Source organism: Dama dama, chromosome 10 (assembly GCF_033118175.1).
Source record: "Dama dama isolate Ldn47 chromosome 10, ASM3311817v1, whole genome shotgun sequence".
Taxonomy (NCBI): domain Eukaryota; kingdom Metazoa; phylum Chordata; class Mammalia; order Artiodactyla; family Cervidae; genus Dama; species Dama dama.
In genome coordinates, this window is record NC_083690.1 from 41528014 (window position 1) to 41544474 (window position 16461).

At 57.5% G+C, this 16461-nt stretch overlaps 1 protein-coding gene across 3 annotated transcripts in view; it reads left to right on the forward strand.

The window, feature by feature from the left end:
• Window positions 1-16461, forward strand: part of MAD1L1 (mitotic arrest deficient 1 like 1) — a 237720-nt gene that overhangs the window by 125003 nt on the left and 96256 nt on the right. For 2 of the 3 annotated variants that reach the window (XM_061153797.1, XM_061153799.1), the window contains one exon: window positions 11873-12013. The exons of the other annotated variant lie outside the window; for it this stretch is intronic. In XM_061153797.1, coding sequence (XP_061009780.1) covers window positions 11873-12013 — 141 coding nt within the window. The remainder of the gene's footprint in view (window positions 1-11872; window positions 12014-16461) is intronic. 3 annotated transcript variants of the gene reach the window in all.

A 16461-nucleotide genomic window follows, 5' to 3' on the forward strand; every position in this document is an offset into this window, starting at 1 on the left:
TTGGGTTGTTTGTTTTTCTGGCATTGAGTTGTATGAGCTGCTTGTATATTTTGGAAACTAATCCTCTGTCAGTTGTTTGATTAGCTATTATTTTCTCCCATTCTGAGGGTTGTCTTTTCACCTTGCTTTTGCTCTGCAAAAGCTTTTCAGTTTAATCAGGTCCCACCTGTTTACTTTTGTTTTTACTTCCATTACTCTAGGAGGTGGGTCATAGAGGATCTTGCTTTGACTTATGTCATCGAGTGTTCTTCCTATGTTTTCCTCCAAGAGTTTTATAGTTTCTGGTCTTTCTTTAGGTCTTTAATCCATGTTGAGTTTACCTTTGTGTATGGTGATACAAAATCAGTATACAGAAATCACTTGCATTTCTATATACTAACAATGAAAAATCAGAAAGAGAAATTAAGGACTCAATCCCATTCACCATTGCAACAAAAAGCATTAAATATCTAGGAATAAACTTACCTAAGGAGACAAAAGAACTGTACACAGAAAATTATAAGACCCTAATGAAAGAAAGGCTGTATATTGTCACCCTGCTTATTTAACTTATATGCAGAGTACCTCATGAGAAACACTGGGCTGGAAGAAGCACAAGCTGGAATCAAGATTGCCGGGAGAAATACCAATAACCTCAGATATGCAGATGACACCAGCCTTATGGCAGAAAGTGAAGAGGTACTAAAAAGCCTCTTGATGAAAGTGAAAGAGGAGAGTGAAAAAGTTGGCTTAAAGCTCAACATTCAGAAAACTAAGATCATGGCATCTGGTCCCATCACTTCATGGGAAGTAGATGGGGAAACAGTGGAAACAGTGCCAGACTTCATTTTTGGGGGTTCCAAAATCACTGCAGATGGTGATTGCAGCCATGAAATGAAAAGACATTTACTCCTTGGAAGGAAAGTTATGACCAACCTAGATAGCATGTTAAAAAGCAGAGACATTACTTTGCCAACAAACGTCTGTCTAGTCAAGGATATGGTTTTTCCAGTAGTCATGTATGGATGTGAGAGTTGGACTATAAAGAAAGCTGAGCACCGAAGAATTGATGCTTCTGAACTGTGGTGTTGGAGAAGACTCTTGAGAGTCCCTTGGACTGCAAGGAGATCCAACCAGTCCATCCTAAAGGAGATCAGTCCTGGGTGTTCATTGGTAGGACTGATGTTGAAGCTGAAACTCCAATACTTTGGCCACCTGATGCGAAGAGTTGACTCACTGGAAAAGACCCTGATGCTGGGAGGGATTGGGGGCAGGAGGAGAAGGGGACGACAGAGGATGAGATGGCTGGATGGCATTACCGACTCGATGGACATGAGTTTGAGTAAACTCCAGAGTTGGTGATGGACAGGGAGGCCTGGCGTGCTGCGATTCATGGGGTCGCAGAGTCAGACACGACTGAGCGATTGAACTGAACGGAACTGAATGAAAGAAATCAAAGACGACATAAACAGATGGAGAGATGTTCCATGTTCCTGGGCAGGAAGAATCAATATTGTGAAAATGACTATACTGCTGAACGCAATCTACAGATTCAGTGTTATCCCTATCAGATTAGTAATGCCTTTTGTCACAGAACTAGAACAAAAAATTTCACAATTCACATGGAAACACAAAAGACCCCGAATGGCCAAAGCAGTCTTGAGAAAGAAGAATGGAACTGGAGGAATCAACCTTCCTGACTTCAGATTATATTACAAAGCTACAGTCATTGGGACAGTATGGTACTGGCTCAAAAACAAATACAGACCAATGGAATAAAACAAAAAGCTCAGAAATAAAACCATGCACCTTGGGTACCTTATTTTTGACAAAGGAGGCAAGAATATACAATGGGGCAAAGACAGCCTCTTCAACAAATGGTGCTGGGAAAACTGGACAGCTACATGTAAAAGAATGAAATCAGATCACTTCCCCATATCTTTTGCTGAATAATACCCAAACCCTGGACATTGTGTATGAGGTGAGAAAGGTGGAGGCCGGCCTCGGGACTCGAGGAGCAGCTCGTGATGGGCTCTGCTGGGCTCCATTTGAGGTCAGCTGCCTGGATCGGCCAGAGGGTGCGACCACAGAAGCCCACTGTCCCCACCCAGCCAGAGCGTGGGCAGGCGGTGGCTGGGGAGAGCAGACGTCTTCCGTGATACCAGAAACACAGGAACTGAAGTTGAAGTGTGACAGATGAGTCCATGGTAGAAAGGAGGGAAAGATCAGCCAGCCGGGAGATGGAGTGGCAGAAACAACCCCGTGTGTGATAGGGAATCCCAAGGAGAGCGTGCCCGTCCTGCCCAGCGTCCCAGCAGAGGGCAGAGCAGGGCCAGGCTGCAGGGAGTCTTTTACTAATGGTGGGTCCCTTCAGGCTTTTTGCTTCTTCTGCAGGCAGTTGCGGTGGTGTGTGTCTGCTGGGAGTCTGTCCGTTTCACGCAGGCTGTGTAACTCTGGGAGTCCAGTTGCTGATCTTTGATCTCTGATCTCTGATCTTTGATCCTTTTCGCTCCTGTAAGGTCTGTGGCGCCGCCTCACCTTTCATTCCTCACTGCAGTAACTGGAATCTCGTCTCTTTTCCTGGCTCAGCCAATCAGCTACAGCTAAAGCTTTATCAATTTTATTGATCTTCTCAAAGAACCAGCATTTGGCTTTTATTTTCTACTTTCCATTTAACTTATTTCTACTCTTGTCTTTATTAATTCCTTTCTCTGCTTGCTTTGGGTTAACTGCAAAAGCAGTTCAGTGGGAGAAAGATAACCTTTTCCATAAGTCGTGCTGGAGAAGTTAGACGTTCATAAAGCAAAAAAGTGAACCTTTTGTACAAAAATTAACTTAAGGTTAATCACAGACTTAAATGTAGAACATAAAAGTAGGAAATTTTTATTCAAAAGGGAGATAAAATCTTCAGGATCTCGGCAAAGAGTTCTTAGACTTGGCACCAAAATACAGTCTGTGAAAGAGAGATTTAGTTAGACTACAAACTTCTCCTCTGTGGAAAATCCTGTTAAGAGATGCAAAGACAGATAGAGACCGAGAGAACATTTGCAGACCGTGGACCTGACCAGAGAAGCGCTCTCAGCTCTGAGTCGTATATAAACACCAGTTAGAAAACGGGCTGAGGCCTTCCCCAGGGTCCAGTGGTTAAGACCGCACGCTCACTGCAGGGGCCCGGGTTCCAGCCTGGTCAAGGAACTAGGATCCATATGAAAGAAAGGGAAAGGGAAAATCCCTCAGTCGTGTCCCCGGCTCTTTGTGACCCCGTGGACTGTAGCCCACCAGGCTCCTCTGTCCCTGGGATTCTCCAGGCAAGAATATTGCTATTGCCTTCTCCAGGGGATCTCCCTGACCCAGGGGTTGAACCTGGGTCTCCTGAATTGCAGGCGGATTCTTTACCATCTGAGCCACCAGGATCCCACGTGCTGTCCCGCGTGCCAGCTGAGACCCGGCGCACCCACGTCAGTAGTCAGCCAGCCTGACCCTGCCTGGGTGTCCATGGCCCTGGACTTGAGCCGTCGGTGAGGCTGCCTCACGTTGCAGCCTGGGATGGAGGCAGCTCGCGGCTTCTGCGCGGCCTGCAGAGCAGCTGGGGTGGGAGTCCCTGTCTCACTTTAAATCAGCGCGAGCTGTTAGGGTTGTTCCATGAGTGCCTGGGACTCAGAGCGCAGTGACCGCTGGAGCGGCGGGGTCGCTGCCCGGAGCAGCGCGTCCTGAGCCCAGGGCTGTGCTGGGCGGTGACGCCCCCAGGACGCGTTCCCGCCTCGGGCCCCGCCGGTCCCTGCTGGCCCGCTCCCTGCAGCCCTGGGCTCCGAGCTCCGCGCCGTCGCTCGTGTTGGTGACCCGGGCAGGCTCTTGCCCTCTTCCGAGAGGGGGCCTGGCGCCTGCGGCTGTTCTGGAGCTGGGCCGTGTCTCTTGCCCGGCTCCCCCTGAGCAGGGCTCGCCGAGTCTCACTGCGCTGCGGGCCGCGCGGGGCTGGGCGTCCAGCGGAGGGGACGCCGGGCGAGGCGTGGTGAGAGCCGCCTGTGTCCCCGCCCCCGAGAAGGGTCCCCGAGGCTCGGCGCATCGTGCAGGGGTGGGCGGCCGCGCCCTGGGTCCACAACCCAGCCTCCGTTCCGCAGGGAAGGAAGCGGCGGGTGGAGCAGGTGGGCTGTCCCCCCTGCAGCCGAGCTGGCCTGGTCCACGAGGCAGCCTCTGCCTGCCTCACCCGCCCTCCGTCTCCAGCCTGTCAGTCCCGCCTAACCCGTGGCGGGCAGCCTCTGCGCGGCTGCTGTGCTGAGCGGGCTTGCGGGGGCTGCGGCCCCCTCCCTGGCTGGGGCCCGGGTGGGGAGGTGCTGGCAGCCCTGGCCCCACCTCCCTTGAAAGGCGCCCGCGCCGGGTGGGGCCCTGCTCTGGGAAGCTGCAAGCTGGTCAGGCGGGGGCCGGGGAGGCCTTATCAGCTGAGATAAATGAAATGGAATTGGTAAGAGAGCAGTGTGAAATCTGAGTCAGAGGGCTCACGACTGATTCCCTCTCCCACCTCCAGTAGGTGTTGTGGATCTTTTCATCAGGAGGTTGAAGTTGCAGGAACAGGGCCGCTGGTGAGAAGTACAGAGACGCACAGATGAGCCGAGGCTCGTTCCCCACCGGCTAGTGTGGGCTAGGGCAGAGGTGCCCTGGACCGTGACTCAGACCTCAGGTGGCTGTGCCTGGCGGCGCCGTGAAACCGGGACCACAGTCCTTCCCAGAGTGGTCTCTGCAAGCGCACTTGGAGGTGCCGCCAGGCTGCACGCACGCTGAACCCGGGTCTGAGCTCTCTTTCCAGTCGGGCAGCCCTCGCCTCCAGGGGCCTGCTCTGCATCTGATGAGCTGCGAGTGATAAGACCTTCGTGTAATGAGGCTGATGGACACAGCGGTGAAGGAGAGGCCCCTGGAGGTAGGCTGGAGAACCAGGGAGGAACACGCTCAGGTCCCGTGTTGAGCAGCGGGTGTGGATGGCAGGGGCCCAGGAAGCTGCTGAGCGCCGAGGTCAGGGTCTGCCTGCTCTGGCTGCCCCAGGAGCCCAGCTGTGAGGGCGTAGAAATCAGAGCCCATGCCAGCGAACCAGCCCATTAAGGGAAGGTTAAAAACGCGTGTCCTCCATTTGCTGTGACCGGGTCGATGTCTTACTTGTTTAGGAAGCATTTCCATCAAGCGCAGATGAATAGTTTTTGCCACTTTTAAAGGGATTCCGCTGCCTCTTGCTGAAGCCCGGCTCCTCCAGCCCATCCTGGGGAAGCATGTTGGGCGGTGCGTGTGCTGCATGAGCCTTGGCGGCTTTGGGAGAAGCCAGCGAGACACGCACGCAGGGACACTTCTTTCAGGCCAGTCCAGGAGGTGAACAGAACTGCCTTCTGTTAAAATTGCCCTCTAAGCCACTCGTCATCCACTGGACGGCCTTTTCACCCAGGTAGCTGGAATTGCTGAGTTTTGACTTCTCTGAAAACATTTGCCGTGAGAGCCATTTTCCCCTCCAGCCTGGGTTGAGCCGCGTCTCCGGGGACCTCTCCTGTGCGGGTCCTGAGGTGTGACCCCTCTTGCAGTGGCGGGGCGTGTGGGTGCCCATGGCCACCTCTCTGCCTGCTGTTCCGGGCCCTCCCTCTTGGCCGCGGCGGCCTGGAGGGTCAGGACTGGATCCTTGGCTCCCGGTGTGTCCCCAGGCAATGCCAGGGCTAGCACCGTCCGGGTGACCTCAGGCCCCGGGAGCTGGATTTTCTTGGGAGGAAGACCTGGGGACCTTGGGCAAGAAGTGCCAGCCCTTTCCCAGAGCGCGGTGGGTGTGGGCCGGCCCCGGCTCCGTTCCATGGCGGTGTGGGTCCGCTTCTGCTCCATGCTTCCTCCCAGCCCCGCTCTCACCGCGATAATCACGGCTCCCACAGAACCTCCTCTGGTCTCCACTGTCCCTCCCTGCTCCAGACACGCAGCTTGACCCTCAGGCCCTCCCCTCCCGGCTCTCCTTCACTGAGCGGCGGGACTCTGGGGAGCCTGGCCGGAAGGCCCACCCTCTGCCGCGCCGCACCTTCGACTGCGGGACACCTTGGCCTCCCTGCGAGTTCTTCCTGCTCGGCAGGCGTTGGGGGGGTGGAGTTGGTCGTGGGCTGGGGTTTTTTTCTGAGAAGCTGTGAGTGTTAACTGTACAACCAGAGCCTTGCTCCTGAAACTGCACAGTATCTTCTATCTTTAATACTTTCGTCTGCTTTCTATCAGTGTGTGACATGCTTGCGGAAGACGGTTTCCGCGGGTTTGGAGCTTAGTCTCAATGGACTGTGCAGCGCGTGCCCGCTGGTGCCTGTTTGAGCTGCTCAGATTCATTTCTGTGTGACGGATGTGCCATCCTAGAGCTTTCCATCCTCCTGCTGACGGGTGTTGGGGTTGCTTTCTCGGCGATGGTGAGTAATGCCGCCGTGGCGTCTTCTCACTTGTGTTTCGGTCACGCACACGCACGACATCTGTGCACATCGCTGGGAGGCTCCATCACGTGCTCGCCTGCAGAGCTGGCCGGGGGGCTGTGATGGCCGCAGGCCTGCGGCAGGGCACAGGCATTCCTGTGGCTTCAGAGTCTTGCCCGCACTGCGCGTCGTCCACGCTGCCTCACACCCTGCCGTTCCCGGAGAGCCGGCCCCTCCCGTGTTTGCCGTGTGTTGTGCCTCCCAGGGGAGGGTGGGGGGGACACCCCTCCTGTGTTGATGGGCCGTTTGGAGATCCGCTTTGGTGAAGCCCCTTCCAGGTTTGCTGCCCTCCCTTTTTTTTTCTTTCTGGCCTTTTTCTCCCTGATTTGTAAGAACTCTTTGTATATTCTGGATCCTAGGCTTTTACCAGGTATTCGTTTGCAAGTATCTTCTCCTAGCTTTTCGCTCCAACTTAACAGAGCTCTTACTCGTAACAAGGTAGAACGTTCCTTTACAGTTACTTTTTGTGTATCTTCTGTTCAAGAAAGCTTTGCTTGCCCCAGGACACTGAGGTGTCTTTTCATGGTATTTTCTGTAACGTTTTGCTTTTTCACACATAACTTCACAACACAAAGCTTTATGGTATCTGGCAAGCTTGGTTTTCTGCCCGCAGGAATATTCAGTTGACTCGACAGCATTTTTTGAGAAGATGGGCCTCTCGCGCTCCTTACGTGCAGCTAATTGCCCCTCTGTGCGAGCTGTCCCTGCCCCTCTCTCGCGCGGGAACCACACCGCTGTCATCCCTGAGACTGCGGTCTGGCAGGGAGCCCACCCTCCCCGCCAGCCAACTGCTGGCGCTGTGCGCCGACGACCACCCTCTGTATCTGCATGTCGAGCTTAGAGCTCAGCCTGTCAGCTTCCACCGGTAAACCTGCCGAGTTTTACTGTGGATACAGCGATTAACTAACATCTTTATAACGTGAAATCTTCTGATCCACGAACGTGTTTTTGTCTCCACGTTTTTAGGTCATTAATTTCTCTCAGTAATGTTTGCAAAGTTTTCTGGGTAGACATCTCATCTCGTAGGGTTTTTGGTTTTTTTTTAATGATGATGTTATAAATGGCATCTTTTCCAGGGTTTCCTCTTGGAACTCTTTTTGCCAGCATGTATAAATGTAACTGAATGTTGGATGTTGACTTTGATCCAGCAACATGACTAAGCTTACTTGTTTTAATAATTTATCTGTAAACTTTATTGGGTTTTCCACCTTCGCAGTTGTGTCAGCTACTATTAGTAGTTTTTCGTTTCCTTCTGATCTTCACGCCTTGTTCCACTGCTTAGGATCCCGGTGCCGGATGGAGCAGGAACGTCAACAACTCTGTTTCAGACCCTTCCCTCCCACCCCCACCACAGCCAAGGACTCGGTGCGGGCATCTGTCAGATCAGAGAGGGTCCCCTTTCTTCCTCCTCTGCTGAGGGGCTTTTCCATCCTATGGTTTTAATCCTGAATAGCTGTTGAATTTTAATCAGATGCTTTTACTGCATATATTGAGCCGATCATGATTTTTTTCTTTATTCTGTTAACTTGGAGAATTTAATTAATTGGTTTTCAAATGTTAAAGCAAAAATGTATTCCAGGAATTAAACAAACTTGTCTGTGGATTGTCCTTTGTAAGTAATGCTTTATTTGGTTTGCTAATAAGCAGTTCAGGGATTTTGCATCTGTGTTTATGAGAGATCTTGACAGTTTTTATTTCTTACAAAGTTTCTTTAGCAGGTTTTGGTGTCATGGTTTTTCTGGCTTTATGAAATGCGTTAGAAGGTTCTCCTTTCCCTTCTTTGTAAGAGTTTGGTGAGATCAGTGATATTTCTTTCTTTAAAGTTTGGTGGAGTTACCAAGAAAGGGGTCCAGACCTGGAATTTTTATGTTGGGAAGATTCTGTATTGGGGCTTTGATTTCTTTTAATAGCTTGGGAACTATTCAGATTTTCTTTTTCTTCTTGATTCAGTGGTGATAAGCCTTAAAAACAAAACAAAACAAAAAAAGGATTGTCTATTTTATGTAAAATTTTAAATTTGTGTGAAGTTCAGTGTATCTTGTTAGATTTTAAAATATTTCTGTGGTCTGTAGTTATGTCTTCCTTTTCTGTCTCATTATTTGGTTTTTTAATCTCTCTCTTGAAGTATCTCATCAAGGTTCATCAATTTTATTAATCATTTGGATGAACCAGCTTTTGGTATTGTTGATTCTATACTCTATTCTATTTTATTAATTCCTATTTTTAAATCTACTGTTACCTTTCTTTGTTTTTCTCGTTCTGACTTTCTCAGTGGTATAGGTAGTTGATTGGTTTTATCTTTCTCTTCTGATATATTCATTTAAGGATGTAAATTTAGATGCAGAGTTCAGGATTGATATATTGTAGTTTTGCTATTTAGTTTGAAATACTTACCAGTTTCCAGTGTGACTGCGCTTATACGTACCTGTTACCACTGACGTCTCTACACGTCCATGGGACCCTTTTCCTTCTGGAAGGATATCCTTTAGTGCTTCCCCTTGGTGTGGCTGTGTGCTGAGGACCTGTCTGAGTTTTTCTTGGTTTGGAAATGTTTTTATTAAACTTACTTTTGGAGGACTTTCCTGCTGGGTGCAGACAAGGTGGGCAGCCTCCCGCCTGTGCCCTCTGACGGCCCCTTCTCTGTCTGTCGACTCTCACGGACTCTGTTCAGAAATGCGCTGCCCTCTGACGCTGATGGCTGACCTCGCCTCCCTTTCCCGTCTGAACCGTCTGTCCTGGCGTCCTCCTGGCGTCCTCCAGGACTGGTCCGGGGCTGCAAGGCTGGACTCTGAGCTGCCTACGTGGAGCTGCCTCAGCCTCGTCCCCGGTGGACATGGGCGTGCACCCCGATGGACACAGGCGTCGTAGCCGCAGGGCAATGCCCACGCGGTGTGGTCCACATGATGTGTGCAGACCCTCTGCTTGTTCACCCAGGGCCTCTCCCTCTGTCCCCCGCAGCCAGGCCCACTCACCCCTCAGCAAGTTCTGAGTCTGGTCCTTGATACCTGGGGTAACATGAGGCCATGGTGTTACCCCAACCACCGCGTCTGTTAGGAGTGTGGGGCCGGGCCTGGGCTTGGGGGCCTCGGCCATCCCTGCCCTCCCCCGCACCCTCAGCTCGTCTCTCCCGAGATTGGGTTGCGCTGATCACGTGACCAGCAAGGGTGGCGGGGACACAGGATTGTGGGGCCCCAGGTAGAGACGCCCTGCAGGGTCCGGTTCTGGCCCGTCTCTGCCGACCTGTCTGTTCAGGGGTGAGTGGCCACGCTCGTTCAAGTGGAAACCAGAGCGCTTCACCGCAAGTGGACTCTGTCCTTCAAAAGTCATTATTGGATCCAGCCAGCACAGTTCTCGTGACTTCGTGACTAATGAGAAAACAGTTTCTGTAAAAGGTACAGACAGCAAACTTTCAACTTTGTGTCTTCTTTGATAGCCTGGAGACGTAACACAAGAGAACCGTAGTGAGAGGCGGCATTGTGGAGATTTACGGGTCAATAAAGGCGACGATTACCGCTTGTTTATGAAAGGAAGGCCCTCCCGGCCCCATGCGCCCCACTGCTCCATGCTGATGCCTCTGTAACCAGCTCGGAACCATAAAAGTCAATGGGAAGATATAGGATTTCAATAAAATTATGACACTCGATAAACTGTCCTGTTGGAAACAAATTTTCCACGGGTGTGTGACCAGTTGCAGTTGGACTTGTAACTTTAATTTCTCACTTATTGAATTTTTTGTCATCACCTAATGATGAAGTCTGTGCTAGGGTGATGGCCCAGCCGGAGGCTCGCGAGACCACTGAACTCGGCAGGCAAGGGACCGTGGGCTCCCCAGGGAGACAGTGTGGTCCTGTGAGCCCCCAGCTTCTCCAGTCTCACCTGAGGAGGGGCCCAGGCTGGCCCAGGGGCCGCGTGGTGCTCAGGGTCAGGAGCGGTTGGGGTGCATCTGTCCTGGGCAGGCAGGCCTCCGCTCACGGAAGCACCAGCTGAGAGGACGTAGGCAGAGGGCCCATGGCCTCGCCCCCCAGTCTGTTCCAGGTCTGAGAATGTGCCTCGGAGCCAGTGCCGATGTGGGCTGACCCTGCAGCTCGCCTGGTCGCTGCCCTGGCGGGTGTGGGGGCTGCGGGGGCACCAGGAGGGTGTGGAGCGAGGTTGTGTGACCCTCTCCAGCGGCTGCACCGGGACGCTGCACCCGTGAACACATGGGTCTGTTTGCCCATGTGGACTGGATTGCTGCTGTCACTGTGAGCCTCACCGGCCCCAGGGCCGCGGCTGGTCGCTTGGTCCAGGACAGTGTCGGTCGTCCCGGGCAGCCTGTGAGAGCCGCTGATGAGGAAGGACGGAGGCTCGGGGGGCGAGGATCAGAGCTGGGACTTGGCTGTGGTCTCGTGGGCACGTCTTCTGGGTTCTGCCAGCCCAGGCGGAGGCCACCCAGCTGTGCGTCCTGCTCCCCAGCGCGGCTGGCACACCACAGCTTCACCCACCAGAAACCCAGGCTCTCGGGCCCCCCCCAGACCTGCTGGAGCTCTCAGGATCTTTCACTGGAGGCGGGAGCGTTGTGCATTGGTGCCCTGTGAGCCTGGCTGCGTGCAGGGAGCTGATTCTCTTTAATTATGTCACCCATGTGGGCCTCGTCGGCGACAGCTGGGGGCGCAGGGCGGGAGGAGGGCAGGCGCCCATGCCCAGCTCCTGCCCGGGAAGAGGTGCCCCCTCCACGCTCGCCCTGGCGTCAGGCCCTCAGTGGGCAGAGACCTTTCCCGGAGTCAGAGCGGCTCCACTCCTGGACGCAGGGTGGCCCGCAGTCTCCCAGGACTTCCCGGGTCCCCCTGTCACAGCATCTTGGGAAGGTCACACGCTTGGGCATGGCGCCGTCTCCCCCAGGCCCTGGCCTCCTTCCTGGCTCAGGCTGTCGGCCTGCACATTGCTGAGCGGTGACCTGACTCCTGTTGACTTTTAGGGGTGTTCTCGGGGTGTGTGATCAGTGTCCCAGGAAATCTGAGCTGTGTCTTTACCGGGCACCATCTTTTGTCCCAGACACGGAGGAGGGGGGCCAGGCGTGGCTGGGGCACACTGACGCCTTGAACTCTGGCCTCTTGCGTCCCACGAGCTCCAGGGGAAGGAGAGCCCCCCACCCCTCGCCTGTGAGTCTCCAAGCACTGTAGGCCCGATGGTGCCACTCGGGGCTGGGTGGTCGGCGTGCGCCCCGCCCGAGGATGGCACTCGGGCCCACTGCCACAGGCCAAGCTCCGCCGGGGTTCAGATCAGCCAGGGCCCGGCCTGGCCTCAGTCCTCTGCTGGGCTCGGTTCAGCTCAAGGTCTTCGAGAAGTCTGGCAGCCTGTCCCCGGACTTGACCCCGTGCCCCCCATGCCGCTCTGTTTCTGATATCGCCTCGCTCCCTCCCCCGGCCTGACCTCTGCCCTCTCGCCCACAGGAGCGTGACGGCATGCGGGCCATCCTGGGCTCCTACGACAGCGAGCTGACCCCGGCCGAACACTCACCCCAGCTGACCCGCCGCATGCGCGAGGCTGAGGACCTGGTGCAGAAGGTGCATGCGCACAGCTCGGAGGTGGAGGTGAGTGCCGGGCGGCGGGCCCGCACCCCGAGGCCCCGGCTGTGCCCCCGAGACGCTGACGAGAGCCACGCACGGGGGGCCTGCACCCCGAGGCCCGGCTGTGCCCCCCGAGACGCTGATGAAGAGTGATGGGGGGGCCTGTGCCCCAAGCCCCTGGCTGTGCCCCCCGAGACGCTGACGAAGAGCGATGGCAGGGAGGGCCTGTGCCCCGAGGCCCCAGCTCTCTGTACCCCAAGCCCCGCTGTGCCCCACGCACACTCGGTCAGGTCATCGCCAGCTGGCCGTGCTGACCTCGCGGCCGTCCGTCCAGGCTTCCCCTGTGTCAGAGCTGGGGGCTGTCCATGCCCTCAGAGCGCGTTGGCAGCGTGGTCACCGCCTCACCTTGTCCTCACAGCCGCAGGCTGGGGGATACCCGGCCGCCTCTCAGCCCCGTCCCCTGTGAGCCCCGACTCCCCCGGGTCCCCTGAGACTGTTGGCTTTGGGCAGAGAAGGCCGTGACCCCGCCCTTCCTGTGGTCAGCAGGGCCGCGGGCGGTCCCTCTGCCTCCCCGTCCGGCTCAGCCTTCCGGGAGCTTGGGGTGGCGGGCGTCACAGTGCAACCGCGTCACCGCCCGATTCCCTCTGTCATCGTTGTCACCCGGGAGCCCACACAGCCGGTCCAGGTGGGCAGGCAGCCCCGGGCAGAGGAGGGCAGGGGAGCGGGCTCTGGCCGCGGCAGCACCCCGCCCCTGTCCGCATCGGGCCTCCCAGCCCAGCCTCGTGTCCTCCGGACGCAGCTGTGAGATGGCTTCCTGCCCTTCACCCAGGCCACGCTGACCCCAGGGCCACGTCAGGACGGACGTCCCCACCTGCGAGGCTGGGCACTCCTGGGACCCACCGCGTGCTCTGGACACGGGCTCTGCCAGGCCCCGCCTGCCCGGCAAGGCTGTCGGCGGCGGTGGACTCGCCTTCTGCGTATCCTGCACTGCGGACCCTGTATGACAGGGAGACCCCCGAGCCCCACGAGAGCCCCGCCTGGGCCTGAGCCGCCATCCCTGGAGAGGATCAGGTTCAGAGGGGCTCAGCGGGGCATCCTGGGCAGGTGGACGGGAGGTCAGCAGGCAGGTGAAGGGCGGCTGCCCTCCTCCGCGGTGGAAGTCAGGACTGGGCCCACCCTGCTGGGAGCGTTTGCCCCCGGCACCAGCAGGTGGCAGCAGATGGAGCCGGGCGCCCTGCTCCGGGTTGGCGGGACGGGGGCAAGTCGGGGGCTGTGCCGAGGGGCCCGCATGGCACGCAGGACACACAGGACAGGCTTCTCAGCCTGGGCGCGCCTCCTGCTCGGCTCTCCCCCCTTATCTCAGAGCCGCCTCCTCCCTGCTTCCCCCCACCGCCCCGGCCGTCTGCTGACCCCTGTGCCGGGCACCGCCTCCGTGGGCCCTGGAGCCCGCCTGGTAGGAGCCCCCGGGCACCAGGCCCCCGGCAGGACAGGCCCCGAGGTGTCTGACTGACCCCCGCCCCCCCAGGCCAGCGGCCCCACCTGGCCCCGGGACCTGCAAGCGGGCCTGGGGTCCTCCTGGCGGCTCCTGTTCTTGTGTTAGTAACAGTAACATCTCCTGTCTAAGAAGCTGGAAAGCTACCCACACTTGGAGGCTTTAGAAGCTGCTTCAAGCTGCTGCCAGATGTCTATTAGTTGAGCATCACATATTGACACTTCCCTGGTGGCTCAGACGGTAAAGAGTCTTGCTTACAATGCGGGTGACCTGGGTTTGATCTCTGGGTCAGGAAGATACTCTGGAGAAGGAAATGGCAACCCATTCCAGTACTCTTGCCTGGAAAATCCCATGGACGGAGGAGCCTGGTAGGCTACAGTCCATGGGGTCACAAAGATTCGGACACAACTGAGCGAGTTGACTTTCTTTCTTTCACATCACATATTGACAGACGGTAGAAACTTACGTAACTTTATAGAACCTGTTAGTTAGTGGTTGTTTGGAGACTCCAGGCGAGTCCTCTGTCACTCAACGCTGAGCTGTGAGCACTGTTGGGCTTTGGCAGGGAGGAGCCCCGTCCTGCCCGCTGTGAGCACTGTTGGGTGCTGGTGGGGAGGAGCCCCATCCTGCCCACTGTGAGCACTGTTGGGGCTTGGCGGGGAGGAGCCCCGTCCTGCCCACTGTAAGCACTATTGGGGCTTGGTGGGGAGAGCCCCGTCCTGCCCGCTGTGAGCACTGTTGGGCTTTGGTGGGGAGGAGCCCCGTCCTGCCCGCTGTGAGCACTGTTGGGTGCTGGCGGGGAGGAGCCCCATCCTGCCTGCTATGAGCACTGTTGGGCTTTGGTGAGGAGGAGCCCCATCCTGCCTCCTGTGAGCACTGTTGGGTGCTGGCGGGGAGGAGCCCTGTCCTGCCCGCTGTGAGCACTGTTGGGTGCTGGCGGGGAGGAGCCCCATCCTGCGTGCTGTGAGCACTATTAGGCTTTGGCAGGGAGGAGCCCCGTCCTGCCAGCTGTGAGCACTGTTGGGTGCTGGCGGGGAGGAGCCCCGTCCTGCCCGCTGTGAGCACTGTTGGGCTTTGGTGGGGAGGAGCCCCGTCCTGCCCGCTGTGAGCACTGTTGGGCTTTGGCGGGGAGGAGCCCCGTCCTGCCCGCTGTGAGCACTGTTGGGCTTTGGCGGGGAGGAGCCCCGTCCTGCCCGCTGTGAGCACTGTTGGGCTTCGGTGGGGAGGAGCCCCATCCTGCCCGCTGTGAGCACTGTTGGGTGCTGGCGGGGAGGAGCCCCGTCCTGCCTGCTATGAGCACTGTTGGGCTTTGGTGAGGAGGAGCCCCATCCTGCCTCCTGTGAGCACTGTTGGGTGCTGGCGGGGAGGAGCCCTGTCCTGCCCGCTGTGAGCACTGTTGGGTGCTGGCGGGGAGGAGCCCCATCCTGCGTGCTGTGAGCACTATTAGGCTTTGGCAGGGAGGAGCCCCGTCCTGCCCGCTGTGAGCACTGTTGGGTGCTGGTGGGGAGGAGCCCCGTCCTGCCCGCTGTGAGCACTGTTGGGCTTTGGTGGGGAGGAGCCCCGTCCTGCCCGCTGTGAGCACTGTTGGGCTTCGGTGGGGAGGAGCCCCATCCTGCCCGCTGTGAGCACTGTTGGGTGCTGGCGGGGAGGAGCCCCGTCCTGCCTGCTATGAGCACTGTTGGGCTTTGGTGAGGAGGAGCCCCATCCTGCCTCCTGTGAGCACTGTTGGGTGCTGGCGGGGAGGAGCCCTGTCCTGCCCGCTGTGAGCACTGTTGGGCTTTGGTGGGGAGGAGCCCCGTCCTGCCCGCTGTGAGCACTGTTGGGCTTTGGCGGGGAGGAGCCCCATCCTGCCTCCTGTGAGCACTGTTGGGCTTTGGCGGGGAGGAGCCCCGTCCTGCCCGCTGTGAGCACTGTTGGGCTTTGGCGGGGAGGAGCCCCGTCCTGCCCGCTGTGAGCACTGTTGGGCTTTGGCGGGGAGGAGCCCCGTCCTGCCCGCTGTGAGCACTGTTGGGCTTTGGTGGGGAGGAGCCCCGTCCTGCCCGCTGTGAGCACTGTTGGGCTTTGGCGGGGAGGAGCCCTGTCCTGCCCGCTGTGAGCACTGTTGGGTGCTGGCGGGGAGGAGCCCCGTCCTGCCCGCTGTGAGCACTGTTGGGCTTTGGCGGGGAGGAGCCCCGTCCTGCCCGCTGTGAGCACTGTTGGGCTTTGGCGGGGAGGAGCCCCGTCCTGCCCGCTGTCTCAGGAGCTGCAGCGCGCAGCGGTGCCTGCAGGGAGCACAGCCCCACGCGCACCGGGCCTCATGGCGTGCGCGGAGCGAGACCCGGTCTGGGGCGGGGGGCGCCCGGGGTCCGGCAGGCCTGGTGGCAGGTGGGGCTCCTTCTCCCCGCCCTCCGCTCCTCGCTTCTCTCTTCCGGCGTCGTCCCTCTTCTTGGCTTCTTTCTGCTCTGTCTTGGCTCCGTCTCTCTCTGCCTTCGCCCCTCTCCCCCGTCCTCCCCCTCACCTTCCTCTGCCTCTGCTTCTCCTCGGCCTTTCTGCGGCCCGTTGCTCGCCCCAAGTTCCTGCTCCTCCTCAGCAGGCTGCGTCCATGAAGGACCCACAGTGAGGCCTGTGGGCTGTGTGACCACGGGGTCTGGACGCTCAGCTCGGGGGCCGTCGTGTGGAAGCAGCCACGGGCCCTCGGTAGATGGTGGGTGAGGCTCTCTGTTAATAAAACTTCACTGGCAGACCCGGGAGGGGCTGGGTTTGGACGCAGGCTGCAGTTGTCGGCCGTCTGTCTCAGCGCCTCCCTTCTGGGACCCCGAGGACCCTGCTGCCTCTGTGGGAGCTGCCACGCCGGCTCCACGGGGCCCGGCCAGCCCCCCCGCACCCAGGGCGGGCACCCACCCACAGGTGGGGGGCGGGCACTCCCCTGGCTTTGACTCGCTGGGACAGAGTGGGAACCACGGGTGTGAGCACAGGGAACTTGAAAACATCCACTTCTGAC